General features: G+C 42.1%; 1 protein-coding gene across 7 annotated transcripts in view; it reads left to right on the plus strand.

Annotated features, from left to right (window-relative positions):
- The window catches only part of MAPKAP1 (MAPK associated protein 1), a 260,508-nt gene that overhangs the window by 49,211 nt on the left and 192,040 nt on the right, over positions 1-19,257 (plus strand). For all 7 annotated transcript variants that reach the window (XM_055143452.1, XM_055143447.1, XM_055143457.1 and 4 more), the window contains one exon: positions 6,514-6,662. In XM_055143452.1, the coding sequence (XP_054999427.1) occupies positions 6,514-6,662 (149 nt within the window). The remainder of the gene's footprint in view (positions 1-6,513; positions 6,663-19,257) is intronic.

Raw genomic sequence — 19,257 nt, forward strand, 5'->3', positions numbered from 1 at the left:
TTAAACACAATTCCTATATATACAGAGGCTGTATAAAAATCAGAAATGTGGTGGGGGCCAGTGTCCTAGCTCAGAAACAGGGTACTTGCCTTGGGTGTCTGAGGTACTAAAAAAAAAAATTCAGAAATATGTCCAAATGTGTACCTTACAATGACACTTTGTACAGATTTTTAAGCTATGCTTGTGTGGTTTCTGATTCATTAGAGGTTAGGGACCATAAATCTGTTTTGCAGATATTTCCTGGTTACTTCTGATAAGTAATTAGTTTTGGGGACCATTTGTATAAAATGGCAATCACTAGGCCACAGTGAGGTCACCTTATCTTCATGTAAGTCCAAGAAATGAGTTTTTTATATTTCTATAATATAGGTCAAAAAATGGAGTTCAGAGGCTAACCCCTTCGTTACTTGCCAGTACTAAGTGGCAAAGCCAGAATTCCTTCCTTCCTTCCTTCCTTCCTTCCTTCCTTCCTTCCTTCCTTCCTTCCTTCCTTCCTTCCTTCCTTCCTTCCTTTCCTTCGTTCTCTCTTTCTTTCTGAGTTTTTTTTTTTTTTTTTTTGGTTTTTGGGTCACACCCAATGATGCACAGGGGTCACTCTTGGCTCTGCACTCAGGAATTACCCCTGGTGGTGCTCAGGGGACCATATGGGATGCTGGGAATCGAACTTGGGTCGGCCACATGCAAGGCAAATGCCCTATTCGCTGTGCTATCGCTCCAGCCCCTCTGAGGAATTTTATTGGGGATTGAACTTGGGGGACTCATAAATGCAAAATTCATACTCTGCACTAAATAAAACTCAGCTCCAAGGATAGGATTCGTTTTGTTTCTTTGTTGGGTGGGTTTGGGGTGTGTGTGTGTGGTGTGTGCACACCTGACGTTCCTCAGGGGCTATTCTGGGTTCTGTGCTCAGGATTTACTCCTGGTGGAGCTCACTGCGGGTGGTCTGGGGTTGCTTTTCCAGTACCGGGGATTGAACTCATGTTTGGGATGGATGTGCTCTCTCATTTGATCTGGCCAGCCCTGTTACGTATGTTTTAAAAGATGCGGGACTGGAGATAGCAGAGGAGCTAAGGTGCATGTCTTTCTGTGGGTGGCGCTGCTTCAGTGCCTGGCACAGCATGGTCTTCTGAGCGCTCCTGGGGTCGCCCCAAACACTACCAGTGTAGCTCCAAACCACCCTCCCCCTCAAAAAAAATAGATGCCTAGTAGCTGCTGTGTTGCAAAGAGACAGTAGTCTTATGGGGTGGGGGTGGAGGGTGAGGTAAGCACGAACAGAAACAATATAACCAACTTGAAGATGGTGATAATAGTCCAGTTTGGGTCCTGTAGAGGTGTTTTTCTGGGTATCTTTTGAAGGAACTGATGAAGAATAGGATGGTTCCGGTTTGGAAGAAAGACGAGTGCTGAGACTCTCAGGTATTTGGCCAACAGGGTTGAGTCGCCATTAACTGAGACGTAGGGGACTGGGAGGAGCATATGTTTGCTGGAAGATCGAGTTAGGCTAGCAAGGGCCACATTTGTGACACCTGTTAGAATTGAAGTGGGCGTGTCACTGAAAAAGTTGTATATATGTCAGTCTGTAATTTTAAGGAGTTTTTAGATAGGGGAGTAATTATTTTGGAGTTAGCAAAAGTATATACTTAAACTTTCACTTTCATTTACTAAAACAATGGACATGTTTAGTACTGTGAAGTGTCAAGGTATGACAATGCAGTTTCATAAAAATTTGTACCCCATTTCATTTTATAATCATTGCAGATTTTTTTTTTTTACAAAAGTGGGTATGATTACTATGTGAAACTTGTAGTGTTTATATAACTTAAGAACAGAATGTGATGATTATTTGGTAAAATATGGTATGTGATAGCCATTACAATCAAATATAGACCATTTCTCGATTCAGAAAGTTTCCTCTTAACCCTTTCTAGTTATTACATTTCTCAAGGCAGCTATTGTTTTTGGTTTTTTTTTTTGGGTTATTATTGTTATCATTATTATTTTGGTTTGTTTTTAGACCACACCCGGCTGTACTTACTCCTGGCTAAGCATTCACAGATTACTCCTAGCAGGCTTGGGGGATCATATGGGATACTGGAGGTTGAACTTGGGTAGGCAGCATGCAAGGCAAATGCCTCCCTGCTGTACTATCACGCTAGCCCTTATTATTCTGCTTTGCATCACTATGATTTAGTTTTGCCTTCTGTGGATGAGATTTAAAAGCTGGATGAGAGCAAGGATGTGAATGTAGACAGAGGATCTCTTGGCACCATGCAGTGGGAAGAGTGCCAAAGGGGGGAAACGAGAAATTGACAAGGAGCCTGAGAGGTAGGATGAGAAGCCGTCGGAGTGAAATGGTCTGATCCTAGAAATGTCAGGCATACAAGTGTTTCAAGGAGGAGGCGGCCAGGGTCAGAGTGATAATGCATTAGGTTGCCTTGCATGCACCCGACTCGGGTTCAATTCTCGCATCCCTTATGGTCCCTGAGCACCACCAAGAGTAATTCCTGAGTGTGAGCATCAGGCATGGCCTAAAACAAAACAAAACAAAAGAGGGCAGAAGTTGCCAGAGTCTTCTAAGATGGGGATCAGTTAGTCGAGCAGTAGCAGATTTTGCAGCAGGGTGCTGAGGGTGATCTGAATGGAAGCTGCTTGGGTAGGGTGGGGGCCCTGGACACATGGTTGGAGTGTGCTGGAGTGGCTGAGAGAAGAGGAATTGACGGCCAGAGTAGAGACAACCATTCTGGGGGCACAAAAAAAGTGGTAATTGGAAGGTAGCGTGAGTTCTAGGGGAGATAGCCACAGCTGACAGTGCTCAGGGCTGACTCCTGGCTCTGTGCTCAGGAATCACTCCAGGCAGCACTTAGGGGACCATAGGGGATGTCGGGGATCAGACCCAGGTTGGCTGTGTGCAAAACAAATGCGCTACCTGCTCTGGCCCTGAGAGTTTTTAATAGGCGCCATTTTGGGGGGGCTATGCATTGCCAGTACTAGGATATGATGTCAAGAATTGATCTGTTTATCTGTTTATCCAAGCAAAGGGGGAAGAGGGGAAGTGTCAAATGTTGAGAAGAGAAGCCTAAGTGTGAATTAGAGAATGGACTATTTAGGAATATTTAATGTCACCCACCCTACTGGTACCAGTTATGTGACTTCATCAGTTACTGGTTTATGCTTGATTCATATATATGTATATATATGTGTGTGTATATATATACATACATACATATATATATACACACATATATATACACACACATATATATATATATACACCACAAGACAGCTTTATGTGGCATTTTTGTGTAGAAAAGGTTAAAATACATGCAGCATGGTTTTACTGGTCCAATCTGCCTATTTAATAAAGAAATGCTGTTGAAAAGGTAGCATAAAATTGCTAATACATTACAAGTAAAATAATATTTCCAGTATTGAAGAAATGCTATGTATAGTTAACACCAATTTAAAGCTTCTATAAGTAATCCTTGAGTATTTGTTGAGTGCATGTATGAATGTATTCAGATTCTGGAATGTGTATTCAAGCGCCACTTTCCCTTGCCACCCTTCCTTTCCCTTTCTTCTCTTGATGACCAGGAGCTCTACACTTTGGTTGTTAGGCTGTGATATCCTAGAGCAAGCACCTTTTCTTATGACCTCACTAAGAATTGCTTGGGATTGAAGGCTATCCACTTAAAAGTCAGGTACAAATACCAAATCTTATTTTTATTACCATTTTTTTCATTATACAGACATTTTTATTTTATACACAATAAATCAGAGGAAAGAGAAATTAGGAAAAAAATCCATTAAAAAGAAAAAGAAAATAATATATAATTTCATCAAAAAAGAAAGAACGGGTAGAACTCTTATTAAGGTTACAAAATACAAAAATACATAGGTTAAGGATCTATGTATTGAAAATGAAACATTGCTAAAAACAAAGGAAGACAAAAAGATATCCTTTGTTTATAGATTGAAAGAAATTGTAGCACAGCGGGTAGGGCATTTGCCTTGCACATGGCCGACCCAGGTTCGATTCCTATGCCCCTCTCGGAGAGCCTGGCACCGAGAGTATCACGCCTGCAAGGCAGAGCCTGGCAAACTACCTGTAGCATATTCAATATGTCAAAAACAGTAACAACAAGTCTCACAATGGAGACATTACTGGTGCCTGCTCGAGCAAATCGATGAACAATGGAACGACAGTGCTGCAGTACAATTTTTAAAAAAAAGTTTGTATGTTTTGGGGCCACACCCAGTGATGTTCAGGGTGTACTCCTGGTTCTGCACTCAGGAATCACTCTTGATGGGGGTCAGGGGATCATATGGGATGGTAGGAATCAGACCCGGGTCGGCCACATGCAAGAGAAGTGCCTTACCCCATCGTACTATCTCTCTGCTCTCAGAATTGTACTGTCTAAATGCTCTTAACTTCAACAATTTCTATCAAATTCCCAGCAGCACGGGGCCTTGGGGGTAGTAGAGCAAGTGCGGTACATGCCCATCTCGGGTTTGAATCCAGGCCCACATGGTCCCTGGAACATTGCTAGTTTCAGTCTGGAGGCCCCGGGCACCTCTGGGTGAACCCAGTATTCTCAGCCCTGCAGGGTTGGGTCCGCATCACACCCTTGAATACCTTTGACTGCTTAGGGTTGCTGGTGGGGACTGTAGACGCCCACCCCCCTCCCTTTCCCCACTCCCACACACTCCAATCTCACATAGTCTTCAAGGAAGTAGCACAGAAATCCTAAAAATTTTATGGGAATACAAGAGCCAAATTTTTAAAAATCAAAGAATATTTTTTTATTTTGCTTTCCATTTAATCATGGCCATTTATTTGATAAATTTGCCCAGCTAGTTTGTGGAAACAAAGATGACTTGGGTGACAATTTTAAAAGTTGGAAGAGACCGTGTTGGAGCTCAGGGCTAGAGTGCGAGCCTTGTGCCCCGGAGTCCTGGCTTCCATCATCGGTGCCACATGGCCCTCTGAGCTCTGCCGGAGTAGCCCCCCATCACAACCCAAACCAACAAAAATCATAATCAAATGAATTTAGAGAATTAAATGATCTTTGAGAAGTATAGAACTATCTTGATTCACTAATGAATAAGAGCTGTGGGTTCTGATTTAATAATCCTAATTCCTTCAGTCCTCATTTTGTTCATTAGCAGATCTGCTCTGTTCATTAGTGCCTGATGGCTAAGAGCCTCAACTGGGTGCAGATTTTTCTGTTTGGGTCTTTGGCCATCCTTGGCGGGTACTCGGGACCTGCTTCTTTCTTGGCGCTCAGGGGGAACCATGTAGTGCCAAGGATATGTGTTCCGTTAAACCCTGTAGCATTGGGGATGCGTGTTCCAGCCTATGGAGCTCTCTCCTGAGCATTTTCTTTGCCCCCAAGGAGCAGGTCTTATTTCTTTACTTACTTGCTTGTGGCCCAGGGTGGTGCTTGGGGGCATTTGGTGCAGTTGAATTGAGGGTATTGCACAGGTGAGGCGATGCTCTACCTCTTCAGCTATTTCTGGCCCTCTCATCAAAATACTCCCAAGGAACGAAGTTGGGCTAATGCTGCCTTCTGCAGCACAGGCTTGTTATGAAGAGTAAGGGGACACATTGGCTTGCTCACCAAGTGTTAGCTTCTGTTATAATAAATACTGTTTTCAATTGTTTCCTCCTCCTCATCTTTGTGGTGCAGATTTTGTGTAAGGTATCATTGAAAACTGTGAGATGGTTAAGAAGTGAACCATAACCTTGAAGAACTAGAATTCTGAAATGATATAATGCTAGAGCCAGGCAAGAGCTCCAGACTTGTGTGGTTTGGCAGAGCTGGTGAATTGTCCAGTCCTAAGCCTTCTGTCTCTGCGTGCTCCTCTCACGTATTGTTCTCTCAGTTGTCTGACTCTGCCTCCTTCTTTATTATTTTTAAATTTTTCATTTTTTTTTTGTATTGGGGCCACATACCCAGCAATGCTCCTAACTCTGCACTCAGGAATTAACTCCTGGCAGTCAGGATACCATATGGGATGCCAGGGTTTGAAACCAGGTCATCCACATGTAAGGCAAGCGCCCTGCCTGCTGTACTATCTCTATCCCTTCTGCCCCCTTATTTAAACCTTCAAAATTGATCTTACCTACACGTTTTTCACTTTTTACCTTTTTGATGAACAGTAAAATATATGTGAACCTTTTAAAACACATCAGGCCTGAGCAAGTCCCAGTCTTGAACATACTCTTTCTTAAGTTTCCAAGGAAAATTAAAAAAAAATTGTGGGGGACCAGCCCAGCAGTGATCAAAGATTACTCCTGGTGGTGTTTGCTGGTACCAAATGGGGTTGGCTGTATGCAAGGCAGGTACAAGGAAGACGTTTTAAAGGTGGTGGACAGGCTCTCTCTCTCTGTCTCGCTCTATCTCCCTCCCTCCTTCCCTCCCTCCCTCCCTCCCTCTCTCTTTCTCTTTCTCTCTCTCTCTCTCTCTCCCTGTGTAATCACAAAGATGTTTTTGTCTTCCTCTTGTATCATAGCCCAGGAGTTAAAGTCACTGTTTGAAAAAAAGTCCCTCAAAGAGAAACCTCCAATTTCTGGAAAGCAGTCAATGTTATCTGCACGCCTGGAACAGTGCCCTCTGCAGCTGAATAACCCCTTTAATGAATATTCCAAATTTGATGGCAAGGTGAGTGAGACAGAAACTTTGTCCTTCTAAGTACAACCTTCATTGAGTGGTTTTGATGTTGGTATTATTAGATTTGAAGTTACAAAAGTGACTCAGTAACTACAGAATTATCATACGTATTTTCTAAGACTACAGATATTAAAAATATGAATTCAGGCGTAATGTTGCTTTCACAGTTTTATGTTTAGGAGGACTTAAATAAAAACTGTCCTGTATGGATGTATATTTTCCCGTTTCATCTCCTATAGTATACTTAAGGGTTTGGGTTTGTGCAGAGTTTCTCAACTGGGGGCCTTAAGCCTCCGTGAGCCTCTAGGATATTCTAAGGGGGCCACAGGTGAAAATTGCATTAATGGGGACACAGCACAAGGCTAGGGGGTTGACCTGAAAATGAGGAGCCACAGGGAAGAGACAAGTTTGGAAGGGGGCCATGGTCAAAAGAAGAGGTTGCAAACTCCCCAGGTTGTGATGAATCAAGATCCAGTTGTGCAGAAGAACCCTTGAGCCACATGGACCTGGCAGGCAGCGTGCATTGTCCGGTCTGCTATTTTAACAGCAGAAACTATACAGGTAGATTTCATTTCAGAATTCTAGACCATTGCTTTGCACTTCTAAGTTGTAGGGAATCTGATTTGAGCTTTCTATGCAGAATGGCTCCCCCTCCCCAAAGTTTTGCAATTTAAAAAATTAAAGTGCATTTAATTGCCTTTTAGAAAAATTTTGCCCCTATCTTAGATAGAGCCCAGTTCCCTGTGTAGCACCCTCACTCCCTCCGTTCCCTGCCGTTCTGTGTCTCTGTGTTGAGCAGGACCGTTCCCAAGAGACAGCAGTGTTGATTTTGATAGTTATTGTCTTTATGTCTGGCAGTGGTGAGGGGCTGCTGACGGATAGCTTGTTGCCTGGAGGGCTTATGTACGATTCAACTTATTTTAACATCATTGCAATTAATAAGCATACATTTGCTGATGTTTGCAGTTTTTGTGTTCAGGTTCTGATAATGTGCTGGTTCTGTCAGCCATCATCTTGAGCAAGGAGATGTTTTCTCTTTTATCTCATGCAGAAGATAAAAGAAGCTTATAGGGCATGTAAGGTTACTAATGTTTGTGGGGGAAGGAGAGCCAGAGTAGAAACAAATGCAGAGGTAACAGAGAAACAAACGCAATTCAGTAGGCTCAGGAGTTGCCTCCAAATAAAAAACCTGGATGTACTTTGAGTAACTTAGAGATTGTATTGATGTAAAGCTTCTCGTTAGCCTGCCCCTGCCTCTTTCTCCTGTTCTGTGGACTGTAGCAGAGAAGGGTTTTCCGTCGGAACTGGAATGTCAGCCTCTAGGAGGTGGCTAGTTGAACTGTAGTAAATGATATTGTAGGTATGATAATTGTGATTCCTTCTGATATGTGGAAATTTATTACTGGAATTGGCTACAAGGCCAGAGCTTATTGTTTCCATTGCTTGATACCATGCCATTGTTAGAGAATATAATTGCTGGGTTAATTACTATGTGATAGTACCAACAAAATAGCACAGCTCTTTAAAATATTCTAGGTTTTTCCTAAAACCAGAAGATTCTGTTATAAAATTTTTAGGCTTGGATATGTCAGAAGATTGTGAATTCTGCTGGATTTACATCTAATTTCTGAAATGTCAGGGAGAATTTAAAAGACTGTATAAATCCATTTTCTTAGTTCCAAAGGATTTTTCAGATGTGTATTTTCTCTTAAGACACTCAATGCTTTGGTCCATTAAAAGTCTGTTTGTAAACAGTAAGGAATGTGAGCCTGGTGTAGTCACTAGTATACATTGATTAAGAAAGATTTATATATATTGATAAGTCTATCTTGTGATACGATGCTATTTTATTATTACCCTACATATTACAGTTGCTAAAATACAATTAAACCCTTGTTCTCATCTTTTATTTAATATTGATGCATTTGGCAGAGATGTAATGAAAGTGGCTAATATTTGAAGGATATTGTACTATACATATTAAATTAGTCTTTCTTTATCTTTGTGAAATGCATCAATATGATATTCAATGACACCTCAATGATTAATAGAGAATTATACTCGAGTCAAGCCTTTTTGTAACCTAGAAATTAAAATGACTATTCAAATAACACCTCAAAATGATCAAATTAGCATTTTGTGATTGCATAATAATGGGATTGTAGTAGTTACAGCAGCACCATGGCCGCCTCTAGAGTTAAGATCACATCAACCCCTTGATAATAAAGCCTTTTCTGCGAGTCGACTTTAATCATTTCCAGATTGATTCTTCTCATAAATCATTTGACATGCAGCACTAAATTTTTGTTACTGTTGTAACTTAAAATTATTTTATTTTTATTCAGCTCATATTTAAGAACTGAAATGAGTGGCCTGTTTTAATGATTCACCATCTTGTCACTGAATTTCATGCTGTTTGCTTCAAATGTAAGGGTTTTCTATGGTTTTTTCGTATTTCTGTTTTTTTTTATTTTGCAAAGGTTTGTTAGAGCCTCTAAAATATGAATAGTTTTCTTCCCTACAAATATTCACAGTGCTTTTCTTGGGAATAAGCTTGCCTTATTTACATAATTAACTGAGTTGCTTAGGTCTCTTGGGCAGGAGGGGACAGAGAAGAGTTTGGGGTCTAATTAAATATGCTAAAAAACTACTTAATTATGTATTTCCTCAAGAGACTAACTGCTGCCTAGTATTAGTTTGAAAAAAAATTTGGTTTAGTACAGCTTTAAATTTTCTTTTATCATCAAGCTATAAGGTCTTGCGTCTTACACTTGGTGTAAACTAGAGAATTGTTGGTTTTCGTGATTCCAGAGCTAACCATCTCTTAGCAGTTGTGCTAAATTAAATTCTTTGAAATAAAATTTTATTCTTATGGCCAGTTAATAATTTCATTAAAAACAGTTGTGATGGGCCAAGCGCTCAATAGGCTGAAGCGTCTGTTTTACACGCAGGATCCCTGGTTTGGTCACTAGCACCTAGCGGTCTCTTGAGCACTGCCAGGCTCATTCCCAAGCATCAGGCTGGTGCTTCGCCCTAGGGCACCACTGGGTGTGGTCCCTGCTCAAGAAAAAATAAAACAGACAAAAATTATGATTGGTTACTAATGCATGCAATGGATAGGGATAGACTGAACTTGGATATCTGCTTTGTTGTAATTTTGACAGTTTTATGATCATCTTGTTGTTACATCATTTCTTTGGCAAGTTGGTAGAGCTGTCTGACTGGGACCTTTTTTAGACTAGTAGATCATTAGCAACTCCATTACTATTACTGATTGTTTGAGAAATAGCCGAAGATAGTGTTTATGTGTGCTTTGGTGTACACGACAAAACCCCACTCAGTCTCCACTTGAACTTGATCTTGCTGAGAGTGGCTCCTCTGAGCAGCTTCATTCCTGATGCCACGTCTCTGATTGAGGTTGAGAGGATCAGGAAACTTCTTGTGTTCCCCTTCCTAATTTCATTATGTAGGGGGAACATTGGGTAGTGACTGGGAATGGTTCTGAGGTGATGAGGGAGTGTGCTGTACAGACAGGCAGTAAACACTCAACACTGTCATCAGTGCACTGGAAATAGGTGGGGTTTCTGCCCTGTCGTTCCCACCCGCTTCACATGATCTTGTGTATGAATAAGTATCTTATTCTAGTCCATGCCTTCTCACTTAGCCAAAGAACCTTTTCTCTCTGTCATCACCGTTCTGCTTAAACTGAATTGCACACACTCTTGTCCTCAGTAGACCTTTGGGAGCCCAAACACCCACTCGTTTCCACTGTTACAGACACTGACAAATGGAACTGATTGCTGTTGTGTCACCTAAGTTAGGTTTTTCACCTCTCTGAGCTTCATTCCTTATCTATGAAAAGAAATGGTACTTGTTTCTTTCCAAGGTTGGTAAAACCATCAGAGTAAGATGAGCAGAAAGCCCGGCACAGGAAAGAGGTGTGTGATTTAGTTCATAAACAGACCTGTTTTACATGCCAGCGCAGTTTGAATCCCCATTCCACCACTTAGGGTGTGATCTCAGACTAAAATGTAGGATTCTCGAGATAATATTTCTTCCTCATGAGAATCAATTAGAAAAAGACCTGAGATTAGCAAGATTTGTAGAAGTACCTAGAAAGTACCCAGCAAGCCCCACTCTCCCCGTGTAGGTGGAGACCAATGTGCTTTGTTAGATTATTGACAGGGCCAAGTGAGATATGCACTCCAAACCAGGAGTTAGAAATCACATCAACGGGCTGGGGAGATGCCTTACTTTGCAAGTCCCGTTTTGCTCCTTGCACCATTGACAAAGCAGCAGACTGTTCAGTGGGGTGTTGGCCTTTAGCTTTAAATGGGAAGGTGACCGTAAATAATTGCATCTTACTATATGGGTTCTTTTTGGTGTTGGGGATTGAACCCAGGCCATTAACTCTGCCTCTTACCTATGGGGCGCTTTCTCCTAGCCTTATTCTATGTGATCATCTCACCAGCCTTGTAAGGAAACAAGTACCATTTCTTTTCTTAGATAAGGGAAGAAGAGGTTCACTCTACAGCCTCAAGCCCTACTTCCTTTGAGGATCAGAGGGCAATGGTTATTTTTTCCAACAACCAGTAAGAGGTAATTTGACATTAGCAATTACTCGGCACTTATTTTGATAAAATGTTAAACATCTTACATATTTGACTTACTAAATTCTATGCTACATATACGAAGAAATTGTTTGCCTTGACAAGTGCTTAAAAAAGCAAAACCAGTTCTGCTTCATATAGACAACTGTGATTTTGATTGTGTTAACTTGTTAGAAAGTAACCGTTTCTCTGTTAGAAACTGTTTTAACAGGGAAGCTGCAGAGAGCATGGGGGAAGGGATAATTCATGAGTGCTAATTGCTTGGCTGTTAATTTTCATAAGTGTTGATAGAAGCAGTTCCTTAAATTAAACTTTGTTTAAAATGTATCAGGGGAAATATTCCACAATGTCGAGCCTGAAGTGAAAATTAATATGAATGCTGTGGCAATTAACACATACTGGTTAATAGCTTTTAGCAGCATTTTGGGATGATAGTCCTTAAATACATTTTTGCATGCTGCTCTTGTTTCAGCATTGTTCCAGTGTATGTCTGGATAATTATGAACAAATGTTTTCTACAATCATTGGTATTAAAGAGCTCTCTTCAAAGAAAGTCACTTAAAACTGCAGAAAAGCATGAGGCCACTGAGAAATGTTGTATAAAAGGTCATTCAATTGAAATCTTATTAAAAAAAAAAAAACAAGAGAGACTGGTATAGAAAAATGTTCCTCATCTGAACTTGGAATATTTACTGTGCTCATGGGACTAGACCTCTCAGATACAGGAAGCTGCTACACCTTCAAGCTCTCATTCCCAAAAATTACAACCTGCCCTTTCAGTGCTGGTTCTGTTTCTAGGTAGCAGCTGTTGGGTACTGCGTCTGCACAGAGAGATGGCTGGGGAGGAATGGCCTTCCTTTCGGTTTTGGAGCTGTTTCCATCTACTCTGCCCACTAAAACAGCTCCCACCTCCCCGTGGACTATGAATGAGGGTGACCATGTAAGTCTGTTCTACCCCTCGCCCGTAAAATTCATCCAATAATAGTGGAGGTGAATCCCAACAAATCAGAAGCCAGTCTTGAGTAACTGTATCGTGGATTAGGAACTATTATTTCTCTTACTCTTTCATTGGCTTCATGTTACATACCTTTTAAGTAAAAGAGTAAAGTTTCTGAGTCATATTTAGCAGTTATTTGTTTGGCAGCTTCTATTTTGCTAGTCTTTTCTTTTTTTTGGCCACACCTGGCTCTGTGCTCAGAAATCACTCGTGGTGGGCTCAAGTGACCATATGTATGGTATGCTGGGGAGAGGACCCGGTCAGCCATGTGCAAGGCAAGTGCCCTGTCTGCTGCACTATCTGTCCCTCTTTGTCAGTCTTCTAATAAACAAGTTTTTATTTTTAAAGGAAGATATTAGGTATACACTACTTCTTAGATATTTAACAGAATCTTCCATAAAATCATTTCCCGCGCCATTGTAAAAATGCACCCTTTCCCCTTTTGCATATTATCGTACTAAAAATCCCAAGGACAGCATGGAATCTTTATGTGGGTGATATTCAGATACTCAGATAGGAGCTTTCCAGTGGCAGAATTGTTTTCAGCATTCTACTCTGAAGGAATTTCTTAGGTCGAGCTTCATTCTGTGTTCTTTATGCATAGGCCTCATTTGTTTGTGCTAAACCCTGCTGGTTGGTGGTTTTTCCTTTGATTTTAGAACTGTCTTCTAGAAATTCCCTGCAGAGGTAGAATTCACTGTTGATGAAGAGGATTTTCAAAGGAAAAGCTGAATCAATCAAAATCCTATTATCATGTATATGATTCTAACACTGCACCCATCAGCAGTGTACCCCACTTCCTGCCCGCTCAGCTGCCCCTCTTCCAGCTCAGTTGTGTGGACCAGGTCTCCCATTGTGTTGCCTTTGGTCCTTTGTTGCTACCTCGATGGTTTATCTTTAAGTTTCACAGATGAGAAAGATCATTCTATATCTGTTCCTTACCCCCAACACCCTCCCTCCACTGGCTTTACTCAGAGATATCTTAATTCTGGGCTGGAGCGATAGCACAGTGGTTGGGCGTTCGCCTTTCACACAGCCGACCCGTGTTCGATTCCTCCTCCCCTCTCGGGGAGCCCAGCAAGCTACCTGGAGCCCGCACGGCAGAGCCTGGCAAGCTACCTGTGTGTATTGGATATGCCAAAAACAGTAACAATAAGTCTCTCAATGAGAGACATTACTGGTGCCCGCTCGAGCACATCGATGAGCAACAGGATGATAGTGACAGTGACAGTGATCCTAATTCTGTGTTGCTGCAAATTGCATGATTTTGTTCTTTCTTAGAGCTTTTGTTCAAATTTCATGATTTTGTTCTTTCTTAGAGCATAAAATTCCGTTGTGTAAATGTGCAACACATTTTGATCCATTCATTCATTTTTGGGCATTTGGGTGTTTACATGTTTGGCTGTTGTGCTATTAAACGCAATGATAAACATAGGTAGGTGTGCATATATTTGTTTGAGTTAATGGTTTTTGTGTTTTGGGATTAGCGACCAAGAATTGGTATTGCTGGGTGTTATGGTGGTTCTATTCCTGTTTTCCTGATAGATCTCCTTGTTGTTAAAAAAGCAGAACTTTGCAACAGAAAGAGCATGCTGGTCATGTTTGGTTATAGTTCTCACTTTGTCATTGACTTGTATCTTTGAACTTATTTCTGTGTCTATAAAATGAGATTAATGATACATTTTAATTAATTAAAATGTATGAGGGGTTGTTAAAGAAAGTACAGCATTAGGGCACATGCTGAGAAGGCATCAACCTGGTTTTGATTTCCAGCACTATCTGGTCCCATGAGCACCTCTGGATTTGTCCCTGGGGTCCCCCAACACTGCATCCTTGGGTCCTTGCATTGAACCTCTGACCAAGTTGACCAAGAATTATAGGTTGGGCTACCGGATCTCTTGAGAGCAGCTTCTCTGCCCAACCTCCCAATGTTGGGAGGAAGAGCACTCACAGAGCAAAGTGGTCTATGACTGCTGAGAAACTTCTTAGTTTCCTTTCCCATTTTGTCACTTTGTTCATCTTAGTGAAGACTGCTCTGTCCCAGGCACTATGAAGGCGTGATGCAGTGGGGAACACAAACAGCCTGCTTCTGACCCGAGTGCAGCTGCTGGCTTGCAGAAACATTAGATGTGCTGTCAGTATCACTGAACTAAATGGAACTTGGCAATAGGACTATAATCCTTGTTAATTACAAAGTCTAGGAGAGTTGCTGGGAGTATTTTTGGAGAGACCTCAGACTGAACCTAGGGTCAGAGATAGTATTTTTTCCTTTTATTGAGAGCCCTTCTAGGCAGTGAGATCGAGTACACTCTGTCCCAGCAGCACTCAGGTGCTCGAGGCTGTCCTGTGCTGGGCCTTACACTCCAAGCTTCCTCTGCCACACTCTAGCTCTTTTGTACTCTTAACCTTCCTGAATGCGCTGGTATTATTGTGAAGGTGACCTGCCCTGAAAACTGCAGTTGGAGTAAGAGGAAGCTTGGTGATACGGAGGAGGTAGGACGCTCAGAAGGTCTCAGGTAAGGGGTAGTCGGGCAGTTTAGAGGAACAAAGACCACTGTGTGATTGTAGTCCGGCGCTTGGTGCAGACCAGAAGGCTTTGAACTGGTTTAGCGGGCAGGGGAGGCATAGCGGTCATAGCGGTCACTGTTCTGGAAGTGCTGCTGCAGGTACACTATGTGTAAGGGTCAGTCAGCACCACATTTCCCTGAGCACTGTTGGAGTGATCCCTGAGCACTGAGCTTGGAGTAACGCCTGTGCCCCACAGAACCAGAACAAATAGATCAAATGAAAATTTTGTGCACCGAAAGAATAAAGAAACTTGGGTAAGAACTGAGATGGTAATTTGGATTGGCCTATTGGTGATGAAGCTGATGAATCCAAGAGCTAGTTAGTATGTAAAAGCAATAGCCCTGACGGTGGATTATATGCAGAGTGGTGGGGGTTTCACAGAGAGTTCCTCATAGATTCTTGGTAGCAATATGCTGCATTTAGAAAGCCTGGAAAGAGGCCGAGCATGAGGTAGATATAACCACGGGGATCTGGTTTGGGCCGTTGACTTCAGATCTTCGTCTCTTACCTTGTCCTTGAACACACGGCCACACATATCCTTTGTATTTATTCACAGGTTTACTTGTCCTACTGGGAATGGAAGTAGGAGGCATGTGGGAGGCATGTGGGAGGCATGTGTTGTAGCTCACGTGAGCTACACCTGACCACTTTTGTGGGGCGGGGGTTTGGGACAAACCCAGAGATGCTCAGATTCCTGGAAGGGCCTTATCCGCTATACTATCTCTCCAGCCCCCATAACCACTTTTGAGGGTGGGGGTTCCCCTCTCCTTTGGTTTGTATTTGGAGCATCGGCACAGTGGTGGATGGGGAAGCTGAGCCCTCTTATTCCCACCTCACAGCCTTCTTGGGGGCTGTGCCTCAGGATGGCTCCGTAGGCAGTAGGTGGTCTCTGCTGAAATGGGAGTGGACTCCCAGTGTCCTTCCAGCTTCCCTGTCAGTATGGGGAAATGCCAGGGAACTTGGAGCAAGCCAGGTGCCGGCTGTCATTAAGGAGCTATGCTGATTTTAATTCTTGGAAGTTAGGGGGAGTAAGAGGCCAAACATGGTCGTATTTTTGTCACAGTGAGACTATGGTACTACCTTTATCCTGCCTGAGTAATAGTAATTAGTAGATGAAACCTGATTGAGTGATTTATCACGTGCTGACATCCCAGAGGAAAGTCTAGGCAACATCCTTTGAAGGTGTGATAGGGACCGGACACTGAAATTCTTATATGGTCTTCTCATCTCCGAAAGCTTTCTCTGCATGGTTTATAGAAGAGATTTCTTGTCTCAGAGCACTCAGCTTTAATTTAATTATCTTGAAGATATTATTTAGAGAAATCAAATGACTGCCTAATGATACTCAACTGGGCATAGAATTTGTTTTAATTGTTAGTGTGTTTTTTTTTGTTTGTTTTGTTTTTGTTTGGGGGCCACACCTTCCAGTGCTCAGGGCATACTCTTGACTCTGTGCTCAGGGAACAGTCCTGGCAGTGCTCGGGGGTGGGGGGATTGTATGAGATGCTGGGAATCCTGGTTGACCATGCTTGGGGCAAGCAGCCTAACAGCTGTACTCTCTCTATGGACCCTTTGCATTCTTTGTGTTCTTAACAAAATGGAAGTTTGATGTCGAGTATATAGAAAACCGTGAATTAGAGAGAACATGGACATGGGTGTGGGTTTCTGCTGTGGTCACACAGTGTGTTCTGGGACAAGTCACTTTCCACCTCTGAGCCTTGGTTTCTGCGTGCTTAGCATGACGTGAAGACTTTGCTTACATCACCTCCTGGATTACTTCTGACTTTAAGATTCCATAGTTTTGTGATTTGGAAAGTCAGTGAATTAAATAAATGACATGCAGTAAGTTAGAAGTAGGACAGTTTTAACTCTCAAAGAATTCATGTATATATACTTTTTAACAATAAATATCTTCATTTTATGGGTGAGGAAACTGAGACTTAAAGAAAAGTGGCTTACTCAAGGATACTCCGCTACTAACTTGCAGTTGGCATTATAACTTTTTTCCCTTATTGCAAAACCACAGCTTCTTCCCTAATCTCTTTTATAGCCACACTTTCGGAGGAAACACTTCATATTTGAAAAACTTTGAACATTTAAAAAGTTTTTTCCCTTTATCCATAGGCTTAAAATCTGACAGATTAATCCTGTCAGTTGTCTTTGAGATCAGTTCCTGCATCTTGAAAGCCTCAGTTCTCGTAGCCATAAAAGAGCAGTTGGACTGTTGGACTGGACAAGGGCCGTGAGGATGCTGGACATGTGGAAATCTAATGTATGTCCCACAAATACTGTTTCCTCGTCATCTTTCTGGTGTGCAGGGAGGGTTCATCCCTCCATCCATCCACCTCTTCATCTAGCCAACCAACAAATCATAGACACGGGGCCCACTGTGTGCAGTTTATTACACACTGGACTCGGCACCGATGAATCAGATGGTACTGGCTGGCCTGGAGGAATTAGAACAGCGGCCTTGTGGTCACCATTCGGGGAAACCTCCCTTTACAGTTAGGGCTGTGTCCTGTGTGCGCCCCCAGGCTGCACGTGCAGCTGTTTGAGCAGAGGCGTCAATCTTTGCACCGGTGCCTAGAATCAGTGTGACAGAAAGATGCTAAGTGTGGAAGGAACAACAGGATTTATTCTGTTTGTTATTCTAGGCAGACTTCTTTGAGTTGTTTTGTGGGGATGGGGGAGTCTCTTCAGCACTGAAGGGACCAAGAGCACTGAGGTAGTGACCAGGGAGCAACAGCGCTGCACCCGACAGTGCTGGGCTGGCGTGGGGATTTGGGGTGGGGGCTTGCAATGTGCAGGGCCAGGGCCTGAGCTTGGGCTCCCACTTGCAAGGCCTGTGTTTGAACCAGTTGAGCTGGCTCCCCTGTCCCTCGTCTGAACTTTGATTGCATTAATTCCTAGAGGGCAGAAACTCAACTCAGACCACTCTTATAATGAAGCACAGCACAGCACACTCCACACATAAAGGCGGTAGTTTTTTTAAACGACAGTGATAAATTTCAGATGTCATTACTCTTTCAGGCTTGCAACTACATGGCAGTATCACAAGAGCTGTGTTTTATTAATATCTCCACTCCTTTCTGTTAAATTGAAGTTTTAACACCCAGACAAAGATACATGTAAGAAAGTAAGTTTGGGAAATTTGCAAAATATGCTACTATGCAACCAAAGATTAAATTGATTTGTTATATGTGCATTTAGCTACAATTCATTTTAATTGTCTGTATGAAGTTAAAAAGTATTAGTGTCAGATAAAGATTCATCACCGGAGTGTGATTTAAGGCTGGTGCTGGAGAACGCGGGCATGTGTCTCGGCAGATGTTTGTATAAGGCGCTGTCTTTCCTGACAGCAGTTAAAAAGTATGGTTATAGTAATCAAATTGTGGCGCAGCGACTCGGAGGCTAGGGCCAGATTGAATTAAAATAGATATAAGATTTATGAATAGCAATAGCTGTGATAAAATTTCACTGCCTTCTTCAACAGGAAGGACTTTTTCCACAGTGGAAAAAAGAAAATCTAATAACCACTTTTCTAAAACTGTGGTTTTGCTGACTTTCATTTTCCCTTCCTAATTATGGCATCAAAACAATAACTTGCTGGGCTTTTTTTTTTTTCACTCCTGGTAACTTTTTTTTTATTAATCTTTTTAAGTTCATAGCATGAACACAAGTACATTTTATGGTGTCTTTATTTCAATTTAGAAACAAAGATCTACGTAAATGTAGCCTATGGGATTTAAAGCCTTTTTAGAGAAAGGTGTTCTGGTCTGGTTTGTTTTAGCATTTCTCCAGTGACTGTGTTTTATCGCGCTTTTGAGTGGTCCTGGGGCCTGTGATGGCCCCTTTATGGACTCTGGCTTGTCAGTGCTCATCATCTACTGTCCCATTGCTCTGAGTCTTGTGCGGAGAAGGAAGCTAGGGCCACAGAGAGAGGACACTCAGGCCCTGGCTTTAACCCAGCACGTGACGCTCCACACCGTCTCTTTCCTCTCGATGCAGTATCCATGTATTCTCTGCAAGGATTTGATGCTTTCTTTTTATTTCCCAAAGCATTCTCAGGTTGACACAGGACAAACATTTCTTCAATATTCATGATATATAGACTTCTGTTGTACTGTTGATGTGTGAGGATATTAGGAGTCTTTCTCTTGGTTAAGAATTATTATGCCTCTTAAGATATTAGGGGTTCATTTTAGGGTCAGTTTTGTCTTATCACAATTTTCATAAAGATTTAAAAATTACAGCACTTAATTATGCTTGATGGATATGGGCTGACTGTGCCCCTGCTTGTCACGTGATTGTAACACATGTTGAGCCCGCTGACAATAGACGCGTGGCGTGGCGTGGCATCGGGAGCGGGGTCGGCTTGTCTCATCATAATGCATTTCTCCTGTAGAGACAT

This window comes from Sorex araneus, chromosome 1 (genome assembly GCF_027595985.1).
Source record: "Sorex araneus isolate mSorAra2 chromosome 1, mSorAra2.pri, whole genome shotgun sequence".
In the NCBI taxonomy this organism is placed as follows: domain Eukaryota; kingdom Metazoa; phylum Chordata; class Mammalia; order Eulipotyphla; family Soricidae; genus Sorex; species Sorex araneus.